General features: G+C 56.0%; 1 protein-coding gene and 1 long non-coding RNA gene across 4 annotated transcripts in view; one reads left to right on the top strand and one right to left on the bottom strand.

Annotated features, from left to right (window-relative positions):
* Window positions 1-10,855, bottom strand: part of LOC111742742 — a 13,434-nt gene extending 2,579 nt beyond the window's left edge. The window contains exons 1-2 of the long non-coding RNA XR_002781452.1: window positions 10,759-10,855; window positions 4,528-4,747 (exon numbers count right to left, since the gene is read on the bottom strand). This is a non-coding gene — a long non-coding RNA (uncharacterized LOC111742742). The remainder of the gene's footprint in view (window positions 1-4,527; window positions 4,748-10,758) is intronic.
* Window positions 10,522-21,921, top strand: ALAS1 (5'-aminolevulinate synthase 1). 3 transcript variants are annotated; one of them, XM_023533310.1, is made up of 12 exons: window positions 10,532-10,672; window positions 11,032-11,195; window positions 11,573-11,796; window positions 13,595-13,822; window positions 14,559-14,708; window positions 15,100-15,322; window positions 16,150-16,334; window positions 17,425-17,604; window positions 17,939-18,103; window positions 19,656-19,924; window positions 20,533-20,695; window positions 21,211-21,614. In XM_023533310.1, exons 2-12 carry the CDS (start codon window positions 11,086-11,088, stop codon window positions 21,594-21,596), a joined length of 2,283 nt encoding a protein of 760 aa, XP_023389078.1. In that variant the 5' UTR covers window positions 10,532-10,672; window positions 11,032-11,085; the 3' UTR covers window positions 21,597-21,614. The 3 variants fall into 3 exon arrangements, with proteins under 3 accessions (XP_023389079.1, XP_023389078.1, XP_023389080.1); XM_023533312.1 differs by lacking the exon at window positions 21,211-21,614 and adding an exon at window positions 21,621-21,921 and having other exon boundaries at window positions 10,534-10,672; XM_023533311.1 differs by lacking the exon at window positions 11,032-11,195 and having other exon boundaries at window positions 10,522-10,672.
* The last annotated feature ends 1,767 nt before the right edge of the window (window positions 21,922-23,688 follow it).

Raw genomic sequence — 23,688 nt, 5'->3', positions numbered from 1 at the left:
GGGGAGGGATGCACCCCTAGGGCATAAGGTTGCTGCAAGGATTAAGCCACAGGCCTGGCACACAGTAAGATTCAGTAAGTTGTAGCTCAAAAAAGACGGGCAGGTGGGGGAAGAGTGTGAGAGCTCAGCGTGGCAGGCCTTTCCTGCAGGTGCCACACCCTCACGTGTGCACACAGGTGTGCAGGTGCGAGTACACGACAAGCCAAACACCGCTCAAGCAGTTACACCCAGGAGGGCCGGGACAGGTGACCCGGGGGCCTCAGCCTGCAGCCCGCCTGCCACGCAGAGCCATTCAGAGAAAGGCTTAGGGACTAATGTCAGCTCCCTGGGCAGGAGGACTCCAACGTCAAAGCCTTGCTCATCGGAAGATTCCTTGGGAACCCTGAGCAAGGCCACCCCTGACGTCGTACACACGTTCACATCCCCCACCCCCAAGGCTACTCAAACCCATGGCCTCGGTGTGATGCGGGAGAGCAGGGGGCAGGGTGCAGCCCACACGGACACTGTCAGGGGAGGCAGGACAGAGAATCAGACAGGTCCCAGCGACCCCAGTGCCCACTCTGGGCAGCCACACCCACCTCCCAGAGGAGGAGGTCAGTGGGGGAGGGGGGGTCTGCCACACCCCCACCCCTCCCCTAACTCCTCCTGCGCCTGGCAGTTAGACAGGCCTGGGCTCCTTCCCTCAGGTGCTTACTGGGGTCACCCCCGGGCACAGAACGTGCTATGAACTCGTCAGGGTCACCGCGGGCAGCTCCCTGAACTGAGTTCACCTGCACTGCCATGACCTCTGGGGAGCTGTGTCAACAAGACCGAGTGTCCGAGAATCTCAATGATAGGGTGCAGGTCGGCACTGATAAGGTTCACGCAATCGGAGACAGAGCCCAGCCTTCCACGGGGCACTCCCCACCGCCCCTGCCCATGCCCCTCTCCCTCTACCCCACCCCACCCATGGCATCGAGCAGGGAGCCTCGCTGCACGCCCTCCGGCCTGAGGGCGCCCAGCCGCTCCGACTGGCTTGGGAAGCCTACGCTTCAGCCCTGCTGGAGGCTCCCCATCCCCAGGGCTGCTCTGGGCCCCCTTCATTTAAGGGCCCCTCCCCACCTCTGCCGAGCGCTGTGCTCAGCACTGGGATGGAGCCAAGAACACTTTGGCGGCACAGCCTCAGAGCTGGCACGCAGGGCCGCGGGAGGCCTCTCAGAAGAGCAAGGCCACAAGGGCAAGGTTGGGGGTGAGAACGAAGCGGGAGGGAGGAGATCTGGGGAAGGAGCATTACGGGGCAGATGGGACGGTACTGCGAACCCAAGCCAAGGTGGTTATTCGCGGGGTGGGTTTAAGGGACAGAAAAACGAGCATGGGGAGGAGGAGGTGTCATCTAGGTGGGTGAGCCTTGCGGGCTCCATGGCTTCTGCTGAATGGCAGGGGGGCCACAGGAGAGCCTTGCTCAGAGGGGCTCTCTCGGGCTTCTCTGCAACAATATGAGGGGTTTGTCCAGCGTAGTCCCAGCAGCAGCCCCGAGAACTTAGAGAAATGCGGGTTCTCAGGAGCTCTGCTGAGTCCGGAACCCCAGGCAGGGCGCAGAGCCCTCAGGAGTGTCCCGGGCCCCTCACGCAGTGTGGCTCAAGCGCTCTCCCCACCAGAGGCTCTGAGAAGTTGGGGACACGCACGCTATCGGCCCCTCCCCGCTGGACCCCTGGGCTTTGGCAACACACAGCCTGTGCGAGGCTCTGCCAGAACCCGCAAACACAAACCAGGTTCACCTTTGTTCAGCTCGGCTGGATTACACAACAGGCTTTCCTAACTCACTTGACAATAGAACAGCTTTTGTCAGAGAACACCTGCGAAGCGCCCCCCGCACCACGCCCCCACACTGCACCTGGCACGCAGCCACCACTCGGCCACCCTTCAGAAAGTGTACGGATCTCTCGGTGGACGGGATGGCTTCCCTGACTGGGCCTGGGTGGTTCCCATGCTGCCCAAGTGCTCAGGGGTCCGGGAGGACAGAGAACAACAGGGGGAAGAGTGGGGGGCTGCTGCCTTGGCCTTGGCCGTCTCTCCTCTCTCCCGGGCGGGCCGAGTGCCCCCTCACCTCAGCTTGTGGCTGAGTTGGAGGCAGCTCCTCTACAAGGCTCTTTTTGTCGACTGTTGTTTGGAGAAGGCTTGGGCGGGTCCCCCGGGGTCAGTCCCACTGGCCCCCTGTCTCCAAGCTGGGCAGCCCCCTCTCTGGCCCTGCCAATGGCCGAGCATCAGGCCTGCCTCAGTGGTCCCTTTGGGGCCTTAGGCACAGCTGGGCTGTCCTTTGCTCCAAGGGCCCATTCATTGGCAAGGGGCTTATGGCCACGAGCTCAAGTAGAGACTCGGGGCAGACAGCCCAGCTCCGAGGAGCCCAGGGCCCAAGAAGTGCCAGAGGGGCCACAAGATTGTCGCTGTCCCCATCATGAGTGACAGAAGAGACTTGGAACCACAAGGTTCATGCCCCTGTTAAACGGGTGGAGAAACTGAGGCCCTGTAACAGCTCCCTGGGTCCACGCTGGTCAGTTGGGATGCGTTCAGAGGAATACAGGCCCATCTGGACACCCTTGAGCAGAGTTGCCACGGAGGAGGCAGGCTGAGGGAGGGACAGTCAGCGCTCATCACAGCCTGCCCTCACTGGGGATGCGGGAGGGGAAGGGACAGTGAGGTCCCATCCCAGGGGGCTCGTGAGCACTTGTGGGGGGAGTGGCGGTAAGCACGAGGGGTGCGGCAGCATACACAATCCTGTGACCCCGCTCTGCTCAGCCCACGTGGATGTGACGCCACGTACGGCGGTGTCGCACCCCGGGTGCGCTGTGGCTGTCCTCATGTGTTTGCTCGTAACGACGTGACTCTGCGGCTAGGTGTGGCTGTTCGTGTATCTGTTGCTGCCTGGCTTGGAGACGGGGCTGCTAGTGACTCTGGCACCTCTGGGCCTGGGACCATGTGCAAGTTTGAGAAACGTCCAGTGTGTGCACCCACAAATATGACCAGCAGGCTGCCCTGGCGGAAGCTTGGCCCTAAGAACTCCTAAACTTGACCTGTCGCTTCGGAGCTGCCAGCGGCTTTCTCTCTGCCCAGATGCGAGCAGGCTGTGAGAAAACTCTGTTCCAAATGCAGCTCCCCAGATGAGTGGAGGCCTTCTGCAGTCTTCCTGTGTGCTGGCCACAGAGGGCAGCGGGAGAAGGGCCAGGAGAGGGCTTGGGGTCTGGGATGGGGAAGTCTTGCCACCTGCCCTGTGGCCTGTCCCTTAGGCCCCCCGGCTCAGCTCCACGGGGCCTCCGTGTGGTCCTGATCACACAGGCCACAGACCTGGCCCAAGGCTGGGGACAGCTGGCCCGAGGGTGAGCACAGGGGAGGCATGGAGGAGGGTGCATGGACCCCTGGGGGGGCCGGTGTGAACTTAAACGTGAACGGAAGGAGGTGCGGTGGCAGGATGCTCAGGATGGGGACACTCACAGATCTCCCCGGGGCCCCCGGGTGCCTGGTAAGTGGTCCGGTTCTCTGGGCTGTGGGCTGACCAGCAACCACTTTCCACACTGGCCTCTTTGCTGACTCAACCTGCCCACAATCGGCCTCATCTCTGAGGCCTGAGAACCCACCCCCACACTGCACACACACACAGCGCACAGAGAATCCTCACGTGCGTACGCGCTCCATTCACTCACTCATGCATGCGTGTGTGCGTTTGCTCGTTTGTTCATTCATTCCAGACACTCACTGAGCACTGCCTGTGAGCCGCCAGAACTGCTGACCTCTCCAACCTCCACAGGTCAGAGCAATGAAGACAAAGTCCCAACAGACCTCGAAGTGGGTGGCTCAGAAAAGGGGAACCTGAGGGCCCGGTGGGACAGTGGCCGTTAGCTGGAGGGAAGCTCTGAGCTGGTGTCACAACTAGGCCGCTGTATGGGGCCAGACGGGCTCAGGACGTTGAGTAAATGTCATGGCTGCCTCCCCCCACCCCAGGGCCCCCTGGCTGGGGCAGGCACAGTCACCCTGCCTAAACCTTTCAGCTGGGGCTGAGCCCCAAGACTTCAGGGCTGTCGCCCAACCCCAAGCCCAAACAGAACAAGGTCCCTCTCTCGGCTGGCCCTCAGGGCCCCCTCAGTTGGGCTCAGACTGCCTTTGCTGCCTCCACACCCCTTCCCACCAGCTACGCCAGCCTTTGGGACTTCAGTGAGGCCTGGAGGGCTTGGAGGCCTTCGGATCCTCCCGACGCCCCCTCCCCAGGGTCCTCGAAGGCCTAGAGAGCCTGGGGCCCATCTTCTGGGTGCTGCCCACTTGCTCCACCTTCTCACTCTGGCCACCTTGCTCATATTTTAGTCATAATAATAGCAATATAATGAGATGTATCCAACACTTCCTTGGTGCTGGGCACGATGGGTGATATTTCACCTTCCCATATCATAAAGCATAGTGGCCAGAGCTGGAGGTGACCGCGAGCGTGGATTCCCCAGCCCGGCCTGCTCCAGCTCCAGTCATCACCTGGGGGACTCCTTCTTGTCCTTCGGGACTCACCTGGAATGTCCTATCCTCAGGAGGCCTCCCCAGTCCCCAAATAAAGCAGTCCCAGTTCTCGTCACGTAAACCACCTGTGCGAGCTGTTGCTCGAATGAGATCACGTGTTTTCACGAGCTTGTATGTACCATGCATCTGTCTCTCCTAGTAGACAGTCCACTCCAAGAAAGCTGGACGTCTGCCTTGTTGACAGCTGCCATCCCGGAAACTAGTTCAACACCTGGGAAACAGTAGGTGCACGATAAGTATTTGCTGAATGAATAAAGCTATTTATCCATCCCTGAGAGCTACCGCTCTTCATCAAAGATCTGAGGCTGCTTATAAGAACACATGCAATTCAATAGGAGAGGAAAACAAAGTTGGACCCACCTTTGATTTGACCTTTGACCTAGTGCTTTCCTTTCTAAATATCCCACAGGAGCCCTCACCTCACGTGAGGAGGGCTGTTCAAGGGCGTTTGTAGGAGTAACATATTGGAAACCAGCAAAGAGCTGGTAAGGGGCTAGGCGCATGAACCACAAGCGGCAGTGCAGCGGAGTAGTACGCAGCCATGAAAAGGAAGCGCCCTCTGTTCAGTTAGGGGGTTCTTTCCAAGCTACAGTATTAAGAACAAAATACAAGGAGCAAACACAGGGGTGTGTACTTTACAAGAGCAGCCCTGGACATATAGTAGGTGATCGACATAAATGTTGAATGAATGAATGAGAGGGATATTTCTGGAAGGACCCATGAGACCTTGGGAGACATGACTATGTCTTGGGGAGGACCCGGATGGAGGGAATTTCTTTGTTTACCCTGTCATACTATTTGTATTTTTACCATATGCGAGTATTCTCTATTCAAATAAATAACTTTCCTCGTTATAAAAAATAAGAAGAATTCAGTGCTCGCATAAAAATCTAGATGTGAGGCTTTTCTTGAAAATTGGGAAGGGCTAACCACCCCAGGCTGTGTTCCTGGTGGTAACAAGGGCTGGAGCTGAGATATGGCTGCCCCTGAGGCCAGGACACCCACTGCCCTCTGCCCTCTGGCCATTGTGGGCCTCTGGGCCGCTGCCCATCCAGGTGTGTGCTGCACAGAGGCACACCTGCTAGGTCTGCGACATGGGGAGCGGGCTGAGGAAGCGTCCCCAAGGCAAAGGGGCTGCTGCGGAACCATCACTCACAATGACTCTGAAGGCCACAGCAGGTCCTGGGCAGTTCTAGGGCTGATAAAGCTTGGCGTGTCACAATCCCGCTGGTCTTGCACAAGAACCCGTTAACCAAACGCCAGCAGGGCTCCAACGTGTTTCTGGCCTCACCTCCCCCACCGCGGCTTGAAGACTTTAAATCCAAAGGGAACCTCTGGAGTGAGGGGGCCGCCAGTGGCCGCTGGGAGACCTTGACCCAAGGATCCTGGCAAGGAGTGGGTGACAGGGCAAAGACACTTTGAGAGAGAAGGCAGGCCTGGCTCAAATCCTGACTCTAGCTCTGAAACTTTGGACAAGTCCCTTGTCCAAGCCTCAGTTTCCCCATCTGAAGCCACCACCTAACACTGAGGGCGTGCTCTTTCCAGGTGCTGGTGCCTGGCCGAGGGTCTCACCAAGTCCTTGGGTTAACCTATATGGGGTAAGTGCATCAGTCAGGGCTCTCTAGAGAAACAGAACCAACTTTTCAGTATATATGGAGAGGAAGACTGATCTATTTTAAGGAATCGGCTCACATGACGGTGGAGGCTGGCAGCCCTGAAGTTTGTAGGGCTGGGTGGGAGGCTGGACACCCAGGCAAGATTTCTGTTACTGCTTGTGGGGGAAGTCCCCCTCCCGGGACCTTCAGTTTTTGCTCAGAAGGCCTTCAGAGCTCTGAGGCTGACTATACGAGGCCCACACACGTTACCGAGGAAAATCTCCTTCGCTTAAAGTCAACCGATCGTAGATGCTAATCACACATGCAAAATACCTTCACGGCAACATCTAGTGTTTAACCGAGCAGTGGGCACCGTGGCCTCGCCAAGTGGACACATAATGTTTAACGGTCACGGAAAGTATTACTCCCTTGTTATGCACGAGGAAACTGAAGCTCAGAGAGGCTGTGCCAACTGCTGAAGGCCACGGAGCACACAGAGGATGGATCTGGGAGGCGGACACAGGCACGAGTCTACCGCCCCTCTCTGAGCGTGGGGCTGCGCCAGCACCTCCGCAGGGCATGTGAGGGTTACAGAAGAAACCGCACGGAAGCATCTGGGATCACGCCCACGGCGGGGACAGAATTCAATGAGGCAGTGGCGATTACTACAGGGAAAGGGTGGCATGGCTGTGGGAACTGGCAGAGGGCAGGAGGCCAATGAGTTCTGGAGAGGAGGGTAGAAAACCTGTAGTTCCCACGGCTTCCTTTCCTCCTTCTGGGCCCCCAAGGGAGGGACGAGGAGGGCGGGAGGCTGCCTCCGCTGCCCCGGGTGCAGGGGAGAAGGGGTTCTGGGAGGACTCTTGCCCCTGAGGCCGTGGCTGGCTGCCTGGAAGTTCGTGGAAGTGGGTGACTTCCACAAGTTGCGCTGGCTGGCTCCTAGGCTGGGCACACCCATCGGCCGACCCAAACGAGACCCATCACCCAGTAGAGAAACGCTTCTGCTTAGACCTGAAATCCTTGACGCAGCCCCAGCCTCATGCCTCCTGCTTCAACTCCCTGCGGTGGACACCAGACTAGAAGGCGGAAGGCCGGCAGGTCGGCCATGCTCCCCACTAGCTGTGTCACCGCGGGCAAGACACTTAACCATTCTGAGCTTCCGCCCCGTGTACGGGCTAATCGTTACACCGACCTCTGGGGCCGCTGCGCATGTAAGCACAGTGCCAGGCCAACACGGGAGCGGGCCTGCTGCTGCCACCCCTGCTCGCCGCTGCCCCTGTCCGCCCTGAGCCCGCTCACTCTCCCCCACCGCCCTTCCCTCGTGCCAGCTCCCCCATGCCTGGGCAGAAGGGGCGCTGCTTGGGCCTTTAAATGCCTCCAGGACCAGAGAGAAATGAAGGCTCTCCCCTTGGTTGATAATCACACGGTTGGTAACAGCTGGGACTCTGACCCCAAGGAATGATGCTGGCCCAAGGCCAAGGCCACAATGAGCACAAGCATCTTTAAAACTGTCCTGTGTCCATCTGGGACTCCTTGAGAGGAAGGCTGCAGGATTTCTTGCCTGGTTGGCAGAGGTGCAAACTGAGGCCCAGAGGAAAGCAGTAAGCTTGCCCAAGGCCCCTCAGGGAAGGGCACTGAATGAAACAGCTCCTGGGTCTCAGGGCTGGAGTTGACATTTTCCTTTTGCCTTGACCACTAGGCAGTTGCTGTGTGCAGCAGCCCCTGTCGGTGACAATGACGCAGCCTGGGGCCAGCGGGGAAGGCCGGGCCCCAGCGTCATCCCCAGAATAGGACCTGACCTTGCCTGAACTCCAGCAGCTTGGCCTCCCCAGCCCAGGGTGATGAGTTTGTACTGCAGCTCCAAGGAGGGAGGCGAGACAGGAGTGGGGGGGAGGAAAGCGGGGGAGGGTTGGAGGGAAGAAGAAAGGAGGGGGGAGGGGGGAAAAGGGAGAAAGAAGGCCGAAGCCAGGAGAGGGATCCCAACTCTGCCAGAATGGGGCCCACCCAGACTCGCCGCTGAGGGGGGGGGGGCACTCCCACCTCACAGACGCAAAACCTGAAGCTTAGGGCGCGGGGTAATTTGCCTCAAATCCCAGAGTCAGAAAGTGGCAGAGCTAGGATTACGACTCAAGGCTTTAGTCCTTGCCCTTCAAGGTCTCCAAGTGGAAACATTCAGGCAACATTTCCCAAAATGTGACCCCAAGTTACCTCACCCCACATTGCCAGCAGAGAGGCCTGGTTAAAATGCAGATTGCCAAACTGGAGCGTGTGGCCCGTGGGTATGCATTTTGCCCAGTGCCTTGGTGGTGGTCTTGAGCCCTGACACTGGGAGCTCTGTGGCTTTTATGACCTTTTGAGACTGACCTCCTGGCCCACGTCCTAGCTGCACCCCTGCAGCTCAGCTGTCCCAGTTGACTCACACTGCTTCCCGGGACAGGCCTGGGCCCTTCGCACGCAAGGCTTCACCCACCAGTCTCCCAGCCCCGTGCAGAGCCACCCTTCCAGCCAGCACCTCTCCTCCGGAAGCTTCCTGGTGGCTAGGATCCCCCTCCTCCAGTGTCTGTTGGAGTAACAGCCACCACCTCCATCTGCGATTGTTTACAACATCCTTTTTCATTAGCCCTGTAAGTTTGCTTTGCTTCCCCGCCTTTTCCTTAATTAAACAGGAAACTCCCAGAGGGCTGGAAACTTGTTGGTTTAAACAATAAGCCTCTGAAATCCATGACTTCACTTGACCCTCCTGCCAACCATAAGTGGCAGGGCTGGGAGAGCTTGACAATGAGAAAACCAAGCCTCAGAGAGGTTGTGGCCCTCTCAAGGGCAAGTGAGATTCAGTGACAGGTTGGAACCCACGGCCAGCTCCAAATTCCAGTTCTGCTCTGCTTTGCCTTTGGTCAAACAGCCCTGAGAGGCAGGCAGAGGAGGGATTATGATCCCTTCACTCAGATAAGGAGAGTGAGGCCCAGAGATGGGCGTTCAACAGCATCTTTACCTCATTTCTACTAGCTGTACTTGGGTCTGAGTCCAAGTGTTGACCTTTTTCTTGACCCCCTCGGGCTGATGGGCACTGCCCTGAGCCCCTAAGTAGGATGGGGCAGAGCTAGGCCTTGAACTCCCAGGCCAAAGTCCTAATCCTGGGCCCCTGGACTGTCCCCAGTGCCGCTCCGGACCCAGATGCCTTATCTGCAAGTGATGACTCACTTTACCTGTTGCAGCTGGCTGGAGACTTAGAGAATTGAGAAGTACCTGGATACACCTTGGTCACCATCACTCTGGACTCAGTCCCTCTTATTAATGCCCAGCTGAGAAAGGAGCAACCTGAATGGCTCTTTCTCCAAGTGGAAGGTAGCTCTGAGCTTGACACAAGCCCAGACCAGCCCAGCCCAGTTAAGGTGGGAAGGGTGTGGAGCAAGGAGGCCAGATCCACATCCCCACAGGGGTGGTCAGAGGGAGGCTCAGAGGAGGCATGGCTCAATTCTCAACTTTGAGACGGAGTCAGAGACACAGCTGGTGCCCAGGGTGGCTGGCAAGGGACTCTGGAGAGCCCGCAGTGGAAAGTAAAAATAATAACGCATACGTGTCCCATCCTAACTATGTGTCAGGCTCTGTGCTTCTCCTGCCCCACCCCCACCCCCGCCAACCTGGTCCTCCGAGCTGGATTCCATTCATCCTGTTCCTTCTGTGCATCGGGGTAAGTCCCCTCATCTCGTACCAGAAAGTGCTACAGCTGGGTCTCCTTCTACTTCTGCTCCTCTTTCTGAGAGGACCCCCCCCCCCGCCACTCCAGCCCCCCACTCCATCCTAGAGCAACCCAGCTCCACCTCCTCCAGGAAGGGGCGCATTCTGCTTAAGACCTCGGTCGAAACCCCTCGTTTCCCCTGCCTCCACTCTGTCCTAGACACCCGTTTTTACCGCCCTATAACAACCACCCCCCACCGTAGGCCTTGGTGGCATTTCCCCTCACACGCTGCCCTCTTATGTCCCACAATGGGGACCCAGGGTTCTGAAGCACGGTAGTTAGTGGTGAAGCGGCAAGGAGATGCGGGAGGAAGTCACTGTCATCCACCCAGGCAGAGAGGACTCTGCTAGCCTCTGACCTGCTCCTGGTCCCCTCTCCCAAACCCCAGGAAGGCATCCAGCCGGGCCCTGGGTCCCCGAGGCGAGGATTTCCCCGGGGAACCGGGCATAACTGAGACAGGAGGGAGCCTGCGGCCAGGGGTACGAGGGGAAGCGCGGTCCACCGGCGGGCCCCACGTCTCCCGGCGGGCGACCCCCGAGAAGCCGGGTCGCGCCGGGCCGCTCCCGCTCCCGCTCCCGCTCCCACGGAGCCCACGCCGGCTCTGCCTCCCGGGGCGCGGCGCGCCTGCGCGGAGGAGCCGGCGCCCACGGCGCATGCGCAGCGGTCCCTCCCGTTGTATATTAGGACGTCGGCGCCTGTGGCCTGAGGCTTCTCGTGGGCAAGGGCAACCGCCTGGTTCGACTCGTCGGCTTGGCTACCGGTCGCCGCCGCCGCCGCCGCCGCCTCCACAGAGTTCCCGGCGCAGGTGAGGGCCCGCGCCCTGGGCCCCCGCGTGTCCCGCCCGCCCGCTCTCCCCGCCATTGGGACCCCATCCCCCACCGCCCCGGTCACCTGCCGCCTCGGGGTCAAAGTCCTTCTCCCAGACCTTTTGCCAGCTCGGCCGCCTCCGTTTCCCCAACTCGGACCCCTCCGGACTTCCCCGTTCGACAGGCCGCTTTAGGATTTCCTCCTCATACCCGCCTCCCGTTCTCTAGCCCTCTGACCCCCGCCCCCCACCTTCCGCCAGTCCCAACGTCCTGGATCTTGAAGCCCCCGCCCCTCCGCAGTTCGCCCCGACGGCGTTTCCCCTCGTACCCTTGCCCTCATGCTCCCTTCCCGTCTCAGTTATGCCCAGTTCCCCGGGGAAATCCTCGCCTCGGGGACCCAGGGCCCGGCTGGATGCCTTCCTGGGGTTTGGGAGAGGGGACCAGGAGGAGCTCACAGTCCGGAAGAGTCCTCTCTGCCTGGATGGACAGTGGCTTCTTGGCGAGCCTCGCTTCGCCACCTGGGTGTGTGCTAAGGTGTATCTGCATTGTGCATCTTCCCCCCAAGAGCCTCTGACCTCCCAAACCTGTTCTCAACTTGTCCCTCCTTGTCCCACCCTTTGGGATATTAATCATCAGTATTTCATTTGATGGAATCACTGTGCGGTGCTTTTGCGTAGAGCTGGGAATTGAAGGAGAAGCTGGTGACCTGGGTGGGGTGCGGTCACCACTCCCAAGTTGGTTCCATATCAGTGCTGTCCTTAGATGTGTTCGAGTGAGACTCGTGAGTATCCCAGCGTCCCCTCGCTATAAACTGCAGGTGACACCGGAACCCAGTGGCTTTGCATTAGTATTCGCCCGATTATTAACAAGTGTTGATGTCACTCGTCATCTTTCTGCAGGATCAGTGCACCTCCCGGCCAAGACATGGAGACTATTGTTCGCCGCTGTCCGTTCTTATCCCGAGTGCCACAGGCCTTTCTGCAGAAGGCAGGCAAATCTCTGTTGTTCTATGCCCAGAACTGCCCTAAGATGATGGAAGTTGGGGCCAAGCCAGCCCCTCGGTCCCTGTCTACTTCAGCAGTGTGCTGCCAGCAGATCAAAGAAACCCCTCCGGCCAATGAGAGTGAGTGTCATTAGTGGAAGCTTTTGGCTTTTAAAGTTGTGATTTTTTTTTTTTCCTTCTTTTTAAACTTATTTTTTTATTGTGGTAAAATGCATATAACATAAACTTTACCATCTCAGCCATTTTTAGGTGTGCAGTTCAGTGGTGTTAAGTGCATTCACGTCATGCAGCCATCACCACCGTCTGTCTCCAGAACACTTTTCTTCTTGCAAAACTGAAACTTTGCCCCGTAATTCCCCATCTCCCTCCCCCAGCCCCTGGCAGCTACCATGCTACTGTCTGTCCCCATGGATTTGACTACTCTAGGAACCTCATAGAAGCGAAATCATACAGAATTTGTTAAAGTAAGCTTGTTTAACCCCGGTATCTTTATTTTGTATACAAGTTTTTAGTTTTTAATAAAGACATTAAAGGTGGATTCAGCTCTGGTCTGCATTTGCCAGGAGAGAATGGAGCTTTTCAGATTCCACTTAATCCTAGAGAATAATTTACCTGGTAGGCTCTGTTAGGTGTGTTCTCTGGGTGTGGTCTTGTAAGAAAGGAATGTTTTTCCTTAAGTGAAAAGGATTTAGTCCTTTGTAGGATTTCATTTCCTCTTACCCTTGTTCAGAAGTTATATTTTTAGTGAACAATCTGTCCCCAGTAGTAATGGAGCAGTTGAGTAACATGGCTTGTCCACTTGATAGACTACCATGTAACCATCACAAATGATATCAGAAACTATTTGCTAGCTTAGGCAGACCTTCCTAGTGAAAGAGCAGAGTAAACAGGCATCTACTGAATTAAGAAAAACCTTTTTAAAACCTGTACGTGGGGAAAAAAAGATAATGTACCAAGATGTCTGCAGTGGTTACATTGTGAATGATAGGACTCTCTTTTGTTCTTCTAGACCTACAATGACTGTGTGTGTTGAATGAAGTGAATGTCAAAGCAATTTTTGACTTTCCTTTATAAGAGATTTTAATAAAAAGTGTGTCATAATACCTTACCCAAGTCGTAGGATAGGCTGGCCTGTGACTCACCAGAGTTCTCCAGAATGATGAAGAAAGACTTTTCTAGAAGGAATGTGGATGAATTCGCTCAAGCGGAGAGGGCAGTCATTGTAACTAGCAGTGTGATTACCGGCCCGCTGTGGCTGTGTCGAGTCTGTGCCGTGTGCACGGGATACCCCTGTGGGTTTCCCTCAGCAGACTAATAACTTGAACTCTATCAGATAACAATCTAAAGACCTTAACTTTTAGCCTAATTTCTTCTGTTGAGAAGAAAACCAGTAGTGTATGTATTAAGAAACAGCAGCAGGTTTCTTTGCCACGAATCTGTTTATTTGAATAAACGTGGTATACGCCTGAAACTATATTTTAATACAAATCTTTTTTAAAAGAATCCATTCGGAAAACAATAGCAAAGAAAAAAATTGTATGAACACTTCCATTTACCTTTGAGAACGTGTTCTCTCATGAAACCTGCTGAATGTACTTGGGATAGATTTACTGGAAATAATCCAACTCAAATCCCCTGGGCTGTCTGAAACTATAAAATAACTACTTTTCGGATATATAAGTGAGAAATGCTACGGGTTTCAGAGGTGGCTGGACTGTGTCTGTTAACTTCAGAGGAGCAGTGTTTCTAGTGAGGCAGATGAGAAAACTTGCTAAAATAGCAGAACCTGATAAAAACTTGTGTCTAGATTGGGGGGGAGAGTAAGTATAAAGTCCGTCTTTCGGACAATAGAGAAACGAGGTTTTCCTGCGTGCTGTGCAACCAGATCTGATGCTTCAGTCTTTCCGTTTGCCCCCAGAGGCCAAAACTGCGCAGGGCGAGGGTCCCCTGGCCCTGGACGGACCCCGGCAGGCTTCGGAGGGCACGCAGCCCCCCTCTGGACACCCCTCCCCTGCCACGAGCCAGGGCACCGCAAGCAAGTGTCCTTTCCTGGCAGCCCAGATGAGCCAGGGGGGCAGCAGCGTCTTCCGCAGAGCCAGCCTGGAGCTCCAGGAGGATGTGCAGGAGATGCACGCCGTGAGGAGAGGTAAACAGCGGCACGGGCCGGGGGCGCGCGTGACAACGTCCTTGCGGTCCTCTGGACCCTTAGATTTGTGCACAGCCGTTACTCGGGTGGCATTTGTGTGAACGCCTTCCTCCTCTAGAGCCAATGAGGAAGGTCACTGAATAGTCAGCACCTGTTGCACAACGTGGGACTTTCTGGTGTGTGGGAGGTGTCCAGCTCTTACAGTAACTGCTTCATTTCTGAAAACACCCTGTGGGCTTAAGCTGTTCGCAGCTCCCCTGTGGTTCTTTCCCAGCATCTGTTGGGATAAAAGAGAAAGTGTGACTGCAGCAGGCGATGGTCTGGGGACTCCCAGGCTGAGTGTCTCACCGATGGTTATTGAGTGGCCGCTCTAATCCCCACTGTGGCTGTGTCCATGGAGCACCCACGGTCCCTGAAAACAGCCCTCGCAGAGAGGACGTGTTTGTTTTCTGTGAAGAAAACTGAGATTAGGGTCGGGGTGGTAGGGCGCGGAAGGCATGCCAGCCAGCCCGCTGGACAGCTTTGGACTCGAATGTTCACGAAAGCTGCGCAGCAGCTCTGACTCTGGCTGTTACAGTGACTGAAAGGGAGGACGACAAGCTTCATGCACTCAGTGACAGCTCACTTGGGTCACGATCGGCTTTTCGTGTCAGCCGTTTGTGACAGCGTGTCTGGAAGGTGCCGTGGACTGCAGACAGACTGTCGGCCCCTTTGCCTCCTGCCACTTTGATTGCAGAGGTCGCCCAGAGCGCGGCGTGCCCCGCGGTGGCTAGCGTGAAGGCCGACGGAGGGGAGCCAGGCGGACTGCTGAAGAGCTTCCAGGACATCGTGCGGAAGCAGAGGCCGGAAAGAGTGTCCCATCTTCTGCAGGACAACTTGCCAAAATGTACGTCTCGTTGTTACTTGCCTGATGCAGGAGAGAGGTTATAACTTAAACGTACATCAGGTTAAACGTAAACTCGCACCGAGGCATGGATGGAAGGCCATGTCCCTTCCTGATGCCAGCAGGTGTTCTGGGCCGTCGTAAATGCAGCGCCTGCTGGTACCCTGCCTTCTCTCAGCACCTACCGTCCCCACACGGGGCCTGTGCTAAACCCTTGACATGCACAGTCTCAAGATGAGGACCTGCAGTAACTTGCCCAGATCAAGGTCTCATTAATTTGCCCAGAATCTCCCGCTGCTAAGCAACCGGGCTGGGGTGGGGACCCAGGTGTGTCGCCGAAGCCCAGATGTGCTGCTTAACCAGCAGACTGTCGCGTCTTTTGTTTGGTTTTTAGCCGTTTCCACTTTTCAGTATGATCATTTCTTTGAGAAGAAAATTGATGAGAAAAAAAATGACCATACCTATCGAGTTTTCAAAACTGTGAACCGGAGGGCACACCTCTTCCCCATGGCGGACGACTACTCCGACTCTCTCATCACCAAGAAGCAGGTGTCAGTCTGGTGCAGCAATGACTACCTGGGAATGAGTCGCCACCCCCGGGTGTGTGGGGCCGTCATGTGAGTAGCCCTGCACTTCCACGCTCCAGTGACGCGACGCGGGGGACGCACGGATGGCTCACAGGGCTGCATCTCCTACGGGGGGTACTCAGCAGCGAGAGTGCGCCGTGCGAATTACGGTTCTTCGCTTTTAGATGTAGCCGCAGGTGACTTTTAGAGAAACGAACGTATGCGTCGTCGGTGGAGCCTCTTTATGTGTGAGGGTTCGCGTTTCTGGGTTCCCTGACCACCTGTCTGTCCACTTCCCGCCACGCCACAGTGAGCGTGGCGGGTGACGCCAGGCAGCTTTGCTATGGCTGCGGCTGGAGAGAGACAAATCCAGCAGCACTGGAGACAAAGCTGCTTCAAAAAGACATTCAAAAGGATGGTAGACTTCATTCCTCACGTCCCTCAGGACGTGGCTGGGACACTTGGGGGAGTTGCTTGCCAAAGTCTCCAGGGAAGCTGATGAAGAGGGCCCCTCTGAGGTGTAACAGATACGGCCTGATGTTAAGTGACTGGTTCGCAAGCTGTCCCACAAGAGAGTGATGTCTTGTTGTTGGAGAGAGTGGGGCGTGTCAGAGAAAGAAACCTTAAGATAACTCAGCTAATACTGAGCACCCAGGTGAGGTTGCTCCTGGCGATGCCTCGGAGTGTTACGACTCTATGTCGCGACCTTCTCCTGTCTAGTCTGAAGCTGAAGTCGGTTGAAGCCACTGGCCCCAGGCTTCACAGTGAGATGTCCTGGATCAGCAGAGGCTTCCATGTCCTGGGTCCTCAGGGAGGGACGGCTCACGTAGCGTTCACACCACGAGACTTATTTTCTGCCTTTTTTTTTTTTTTTTAAGGGACACTTTGAGGCAGCATGGTGCTGGAGCAGGTGGGACCAGAAATATTTCTGGGACGAGTAAATTCCACGTGGACCTGGAGCGGGAGCTGGCCGACCTCCACGGGAAAGACGCCGCGCTCCTGTTCTCCTCGTGCTTCGTGGCCAACGACTCGACCCTCTTCACTCTGGCGAAGATGATGCCGGGTGAGGGCCTGAGAGCTTTGGGGTTCCTTGGTGCTGCACAGTTCCCTGTTTCCTGCTTTCTGTGGTTTCAGTGACCAGAGGTCAGCTGTGGTCCAAAAATACCAAATGGAAAATTCCAGAAATTGTTAGTTTTAAATGGCACACCACATTAAGTAGGGCGATGGACTCTGTCCTGTCCCGGGACTTGACCCATCTCTCTGTCCAGCGTATCCACGCGCCGCACCCGTTAGTCACTCATTAGCCATCTGGGTCATCAGATCAGCTGTCACGGTATCGCGGTGCTTGTGTTCAAGTCACCCTTCGTTTACTTAACGACGGCCCCGAAGCACAAGAGTGGAGATGCTGACAGTCCAGGTATGCCGAGGAGAAGCTGCACAGGGCTTCCATTAAATGAAAAGATGAACATTCTTGACCTAAAAACAAATGTACACCGAGGTGTCTGAGACCTTTGATAAGAACCGATCTATCTGTAAAATTGCCTGATTTGTAAACTTTATCACAGGTAGCTATGTGTAGGAGAAACATTTATACAGGTTTTGGTACTGTCCACGGTTTCAGGTATCCAGTGAGGGTCTTGGAGCGTGTCCGTGGCAGATAACGGGGGGATTACTGTAACGAAAATATCAGTGACAAGGCTTACCAGAAACGCTCAGAAGCAGTGCAGCCATCTGGGAACGCTGGTTCCTGAATTGAGCGTGAGTGCCGCCCGCTCATTACAAGCTCCAGAGAAAGTGGCGCCAGTGCTGAATCTGCGTCGAAGGGCTTGTCCTTAGCTGATTGCTTCAGATGTTTGAATGCTAAGAAAACTCTGTGGAAAATTCTCTTAATCATTTGTAGTTATCTTGTGATGGAGTTGGGCGTGAGGCAGCCAGATTTAAAAGCAGATTAATTGCCGGCTGCAGCGTTATTCTACGCCATGGGCCTTCTCAAAGGAGCAGCACTAGTTATTTTGCCAGGAAGAAACTGGCACGTGGCGTCAAGGAACTACTGGGCAAAGGCGGCATTTGGAGCCAAGTCTGTTGTCCCTGACTGTCTGGGAAGTAGTTTGTCTTTGGTGCACATGGCCATAAATAACACTTCTGTGTGCTAGGCTGTGAGATCTACTCCGATTCTGGGAACCACGCCTCCATGATCCAGGGGATTCGGAACAGCCGCGTGCCGAAGTTTGTCTTCCGCCACAACGATGCCGGCCACCTCAGGGAGCTGCTGCAGAGGTCAAGCCCTGCGGTCCCCAAGATCGTAGCGTTCGAGACTGTCCACTCCATGGACGGTAAGTCTGAAGAGCGGCCACTTTGAAACTTTAAACGAAAAACTGGGCTTCAGCTCTTTAAAAGTGCATTTTATTTTGTTTCTGCAATTTCTTTTAACCTTCCGCCAGGATTTTGTAATTGTTGGACGTTGTGTAGATTTGGGAAAATGTAGATTTTCTACTCTGGCTTTTACTAGGCTCTGAGACCCCAGGATAATCCAGAAACTGGAGGAAGGTCACTTTTTCCCCAGTAATAAAAATAATACCCTAGAATGTAAGTCATTTTGTTCTGACGTTGACCAAAACAAATCTCTGCAGTGTCAGGCACTTAGCGTCGTCTGTGGTCTTTCCTTAGGGGCTGTGTGCCCGCTGGAAGAGCTGTGCGATGTGGCCCACGAGTTCGGAGCGATCACCTTCGTGGATGAGGTCCACGCGGTGGGGCTGTACGGGGCCCGAGGCGGAGGGATTGGCGATCGGGACGGAGTCATGGCAAAAATGGACATCATTTCTGGAACGCTTGGTATGTAGACGCTGCACATTCTGTAATCTTCACCTAAATTGTGTTGTCCTAACAAGGCCAAGGACTAAGTGGCCTAACCGAGAGCAGGTGAGGCGCGTGTAAAGCCCAGGCCACTTTTGGGGTGAGTCTGTATTTCTCAGTGAGTGGTGGCACAGCTCAGAATCCCTCGAATCGAAGTAAAAGTTAGCCTGACATGTAGAAACACCACGTGCTGGCATCTGAGCTCCTTCAGACATAGCCGTGGCTCTAGCTCCGTTCACTGGCATCGGCCTTCCCTCTCTGCGCCTCAGGTTGTCCCCCTGTATCCAGAACAGGGGTTCCAGTGCTGGACCCCCAGCGCGGCAGGCAGGGCCTGCTGGTTCAGGCGCTGTGACGCGCCGAGCTCTGTGCCTGCCCGTGGGAGCCGGACTCGGGAGCCACGGCGCCTGCGGGGCGTGGGTGCTGCCTGCATGGCTCGCTGGCTGAGCAACCTTGGCCGCTACTCAGCCAGTCTGCCCTCAGTGTCTTAATCAGTGTAACAGCGATAACAATAGGACCTACCTCGGGCTTTGTGGAGAAGGTAAACTTTTCTTTGCTCGTGAGACACTAAAGAGATAAAAATGTAAGTTGTGCAAAATTGAGGATTTCAATTAGTGAGGCAGCGGGCGAGCCACGTAGCAGTTACTAAAACGCCAGCCGCAGCCTGCACTTGGTAGAGGCAGGGCAGGCCGGAAAGGGCGTCCTCCAGCTCTGTTGGACGTTGGACCAGAGCTGGGGCTCCCGGGTTGGAGCCCTCCTGGGGGCATCGTCACTGAGGGAGAAGGAGTTGGAGGAATTTTCCACTGTAGGAGCTTATACCAACCCAGCCCTGCGTGGGGCTTCAACAAGAATATTAGTTACAGACAAAATGTTAAGATTTTGGAGGACTCTTCTAGATCCACTAATCCTGAAACTTGAGATACTGATTATATAAAGGGACTTAAGAGAATTGGAAAATGAGCCTGGCCCTAAATCAACCCTAACAGGTTTTGTATTTATCTGGCAAATGCTGATTATCAGAGCGTTGTGTGTACAGAGTGTTAGGTTATGGTGTTTACAATAGGAAATAACACCGGTCACAGCAGGAAGGTGCGATGTCTTAGCTGAGTGACATTCCAGCTTCCAGAGGCATGCTCAGGGTGCAGGGACAGTGCGGGCAGCACACCCAGCCCGTCCCAGAGAGCACACAGTAGAGGGCGTGGGAGCGGTGCCGGGCCCGCTGGCACGTGGCAGCCTGGGCGGGAATGGCAGCTGGGACGAGAGGTCCCGAGGTCCAGGAACACCGGGACAGGTCACTCGGGTGTCCGTAGACCTACGTTTTGGTCTTGGCCAGACATCAGCTTGGCCATGTGGCGTTGGGCAAGACCCTTTGGCAAGCTTCCTCCGTGCGTTCCCGTTTCCAAGGTGTGCGGCATCGCTCCCCGCAGCCCCGGCAGCCCCGGCCGCGGAGAGCAGGCGCTCTGCGTCGCCCCCACCTCGGCACCTCACTGCGCGCAGTGGGGCTGCTGCGGCAGTAAGCGCCATCTCCCCGCAGGCAAAGCCTTCGGCTGTGTCGGAGGCTACATCGCCAGCACCCGCTCCCTGGTGGACACGGTGCGGTCGTACGCAGCCGGCTTCATCTTCACCACGTCCCTGCCGCCCATGCTGCTGGCCGGGGCCCTGGAGTCCGTGCGGGTGCTGAAGAGTGCCGAGGGCCGGGCACTGCGCCGCCAGCACCAGCGCAACGTCAAGCTCCTGCGGCAGATGCTCATGGACGCCGGCCTCCCGGTCGTGCACTGCCCCAGCCACATCATCCCGGTCCGGGTGAGGGCCTGCGGGGGTCCCGGCCGGGGGCTGCACACGCATGCGCTGGGAGGCGTCCCGCTTCACAGACTTCAGGCCTGAAGTCGGGCGGGCGGGAGCCCGCGGCCCTGCTGTGTGTCCACCTTTGGCCGGCTTCACAGTGAGTGAAGCCTTTGAACGGAGCGGGCGGGGCGGAGTTCCCGCTCCAGAGCGCCACCTCAGCGGGGAACACGGAGCTCGTGTCTGGAAAACTCCGGAAGCCTGAGCTGAGCTAGCTTTCAAGTGTGGCTTCCTATTTGGTTGATTTTGAAATAGGTCTTGCCTTTTCTTCTGCACATGATGACCCTGTCGGTGTCACCATTGCACTAGTGTAATAAAGGTAGTGTCACCAAAGCTGCCTTTGTCCCCGGGGTAGACACATACCTGGCTTTGAGGACCATGTGGTGTCAGCTGCGGTCTCAGAACCGTGCTCTGCCCACGCGAGCCTTGGGGGTGGGGAAGCCACCAACATCCCCCACGCTGGCGCGTGCTGCTCCAGCCTGAGCCTCACGGCCACTGTGTGTGTCATACTCTCCGCAGGAGGTAGCCCATCCCGTTCTGAGCTTACCTTCTGTTGTCACCAAACTCAGGTCGCAGATGCTGCTAAAAACACCAACGTCTGTGACGAGCTAATGAGCAGACATAACATCTACGTCCAGGCCATCAATCACCCCACGGTGCCCCGGGGGGAGGAGCTCCTGCGCATCGCCCCCACCCCGCACCACACGCCCCAGATGATGAGCTACTTCCTGGGTGAGTGCCCGCCGCCCCCACACCGGGGACTCGGGAGGAGCCGTCCTCGTGGTGTTTATACGTGAATTCAGGGCCATTGGAGTTTGCCTTTTTCTTCTCCAAGCACCTGAGAATGTTCTCAGATGGTACAAAACTCCCAAGGACATTCAGTTCGATCCGCTGCCGGAGGGTGCAGAGTCATTTTGGGAGCTCGGAGGGGCCCTGCTCACCCGCCCAGGGCTGTCGGTGAGGCCGTCGCAGGCCAGGAGAGCCAGGCCCCCAAAGCCGGGTGTCTGCCCTGGCCTCCAGGGTGGCCCTGACCCAGCCCCGCACCTACCCCCTTCTGACGAGAGTGGGGGTCGTACAGGCTGCTTCGGATGGAGTGCAGTTTAAAACTATGAATGGTTGATTTTTGGAATTTTCCACTTAAGACTTTCAGGCCATGGTTGACTAGGTAACTGACAGCATGAAAGGTAACACCGTGGATGAGAGGACGCTGTGCGTGACGTGTGGCTGTCCCCACTGTCTGATTCTAGGACGTGTTGTCACCCCCAAAGAGAACACCCATGGCCATCAGCAGCCACTCCCGTTTTCCCTTCCCCGCCCCCTGGCGCCCGCAGTCCACTCTGTCTCTGGGGATTTGCTGTACTTTACATTTCCCCGCGGGAGCCGCGCAGCCTGCGCTCTTCTGTGCCCCGCTGACCTCACAGCGGCGTCCTCGAGGCGCAGCCTGCCGTCACGTGATCAGCACTCATTTCTGTGTCACCAGCCGACGGCCCACACTTGTTTGTTCATCAACGGATGGGCGATTAGCTTGCTTGCCCTTTTTGACTGTTACTGGCCCTGCTGCGGACATCCACATTCAGGCCTTTGGGTGGACAGACGCGCATTTCCTTTTCTCTGGGGTAGACGTTACTTTTAATTTTTAAAAACTGTCTGTCCTCAGAGAACCTGCTGGCCACGTGGAAGCGAGTGGGGCTGGAGCTGAAGCCGCACTCGTCGGCCGAGTGCAACTTCTGCCGGAGGCCGCTGCATTTCGAAGCGATGAGCGAGCGGGAGAGATCCTTCTTCTCCGGCATGAGCAGGCTGGTGTCCGCTCAGGCCTGAGCGTCGCGACCTCGGTTACTGTGCCTGACCTGAGGCCACGTCGTCTGTGGTTTCCAGAACTGTCTATGTACAAATTAAATTAAATTAAATTTTAACCTATAGCGACAGTGTAGTCCTAAAATAAATTCTGTGTAAAGTGACGGGTCCTCCTGTTATTGGCTTTTGAATCAAAAAATCATTTTTCTTCATCCCTTTAAGTTTGGTCCGTACTGCCAAGATGCATAAAACGTCCGATCGGACCCTGCTGGAATGGAGGGTCTCCCCCTGCTCAAACCCAACTCAAGCCCGCCGCATCTGGGGGCTCCCTCGGCTGTACCCCAGCACCTCAGCCCTGACAGAAGTCCCAGCACGGTGGCAACCAGTGTCCCTTTAGATTTCTCATCTCAGACCTTCGACGGGCCGGCAGTTCCCGAGCGGTCCTGCAGCTGCCTGCTTCCCACTCCGTCTTCCGCGACCGCCGTGACCTCACCCTTCCTGTGACAGTCTGGCAGGCGGGAGAGGACCAGCTTGTCACCGCCACCAAGTCCTCAGCCGTCTGCCTCCTGCCCCAGTCACCGCGTCCCCTTCGGCTTGTGCTCCTCACTCTGCCACCTTCCCCTCGCGTCCCCATTCCTGCGCCCATCTCTTCTCTGTCACGAGTTTTGACCCCTCCTGCTCATCCCCGCTGGCCTGCAGCAAAACTTCGTCACCTATCTTAAACTGACCAAGCTTCAAGTGTCCTTCAACAGATGATTGGATAAAGGGGATGTACAGATACACACTGGAACGTGAGCCCTAAAAAAGGGTGACATACTGCCATTTGCAACAACATGGACGGATCTCGAGAGTATCGTGCTCAACGAAATAAGACAGAAAAAGGCAAGAACCATGATTTCGCTCACGTGGGACATAAAGCAACAAAAGAAAACTCAAAGACGGCAGTATGCTGGTCACCAGAGGGAAAGTGGAGATGGGGGAGGGGAAAGGGGAAAGGTCAAATACAGGGCGACAGAAGGAGCCTAGACTTTGGGTGGAAAACACAGGGTGACGTACAGACGTATTATAAAGTTGTACACCTGAAATTTATATAATGTTATTAACCAATGTTACTCCAATAAGTTAAACAACCAGGCTCTCCCTCAGCCCCCTTCGAGCTGCTATTCTGCCTCTTCTGCCGGCCTTTGGTCCCCGTCCCCTCTGGAGCCACTCTTTTTTCTACGTCTTGATGTCTGTGGCCGGTTCTGGTTTTCTGCCATCAAACACACACCTTGAGCCACATGGGTCCCATCAGATAAAGCCGCACGCGCAGGCAGGCCAGCAGGCATGATGGAAATTACGTCACTTCGGACACATTGCGTGTTCCTTTCTGCTCAGGAAGCAGGCCTCGCCCACTCTCCCAGCTCTGTCCCTCACGTTCCCACGCCTGCAACGCGCTCGGCTCTTTCCCCTGCCCATGGCATTTGTCCCTCCACCTTCCTTCTCACAAGACTCAGAGCCAGCGAGGTGCCAAGGTCGGCTTCACCTTCTCCCCGCTGCCACCTGGGGTTACAAAGGATGGCTAAATGACTTGCGGGAAGTGATGGGACTCGTGAGCTGCCTTAAAATGAGAAGCTTGGGTTCTGATAAAAACACGCACGTGAAAATGTGTGATATCATGGAAGTTTAGAGACTGTTTAGAAGCCTAGGGCATTAAAGTATCCTAGAGGGGAAGGGGTGACGTGTAGTTAAAAACCTTAGCAGGTAGACTCTCCTCTCAGGTGTTCCTAAGTCTCGTGTCCACCCCTCTGCGTGTTTAGTTCTCACTGCTCCCCGGTAGCAAAAAGCACAGGAGGCGACGGCAGTGTCTGCTGGGGCCTGGGTGCTGCTCCCAGCCCCGTGTGCCGTGAGCCAACCTCGTCTGCCTCCGATCCCTGGTCAGTGCTCTAGGC

The sequence above is a fragment of the Pteropus vampyrus genome, unplaced genomic scaffold (genome assembly GCF_000151845.1).
Source record: "Pteropus vampyrus isolate Shadow unplaced genomic scaffold, Pvam_2.0 Scaffold100, whole genome shotgun sequence".
Classification (NCBI taxonomy): domain Eukaryota; kingdom Metazoa; phylum Chordata; class Mammalia; order Chiroptera; family Pteropodidae; genus Pteropus; species Pteropus vampyrus.
This window is presented reverse-complemented; position numbering and strand designations above follow the sequence as displayed.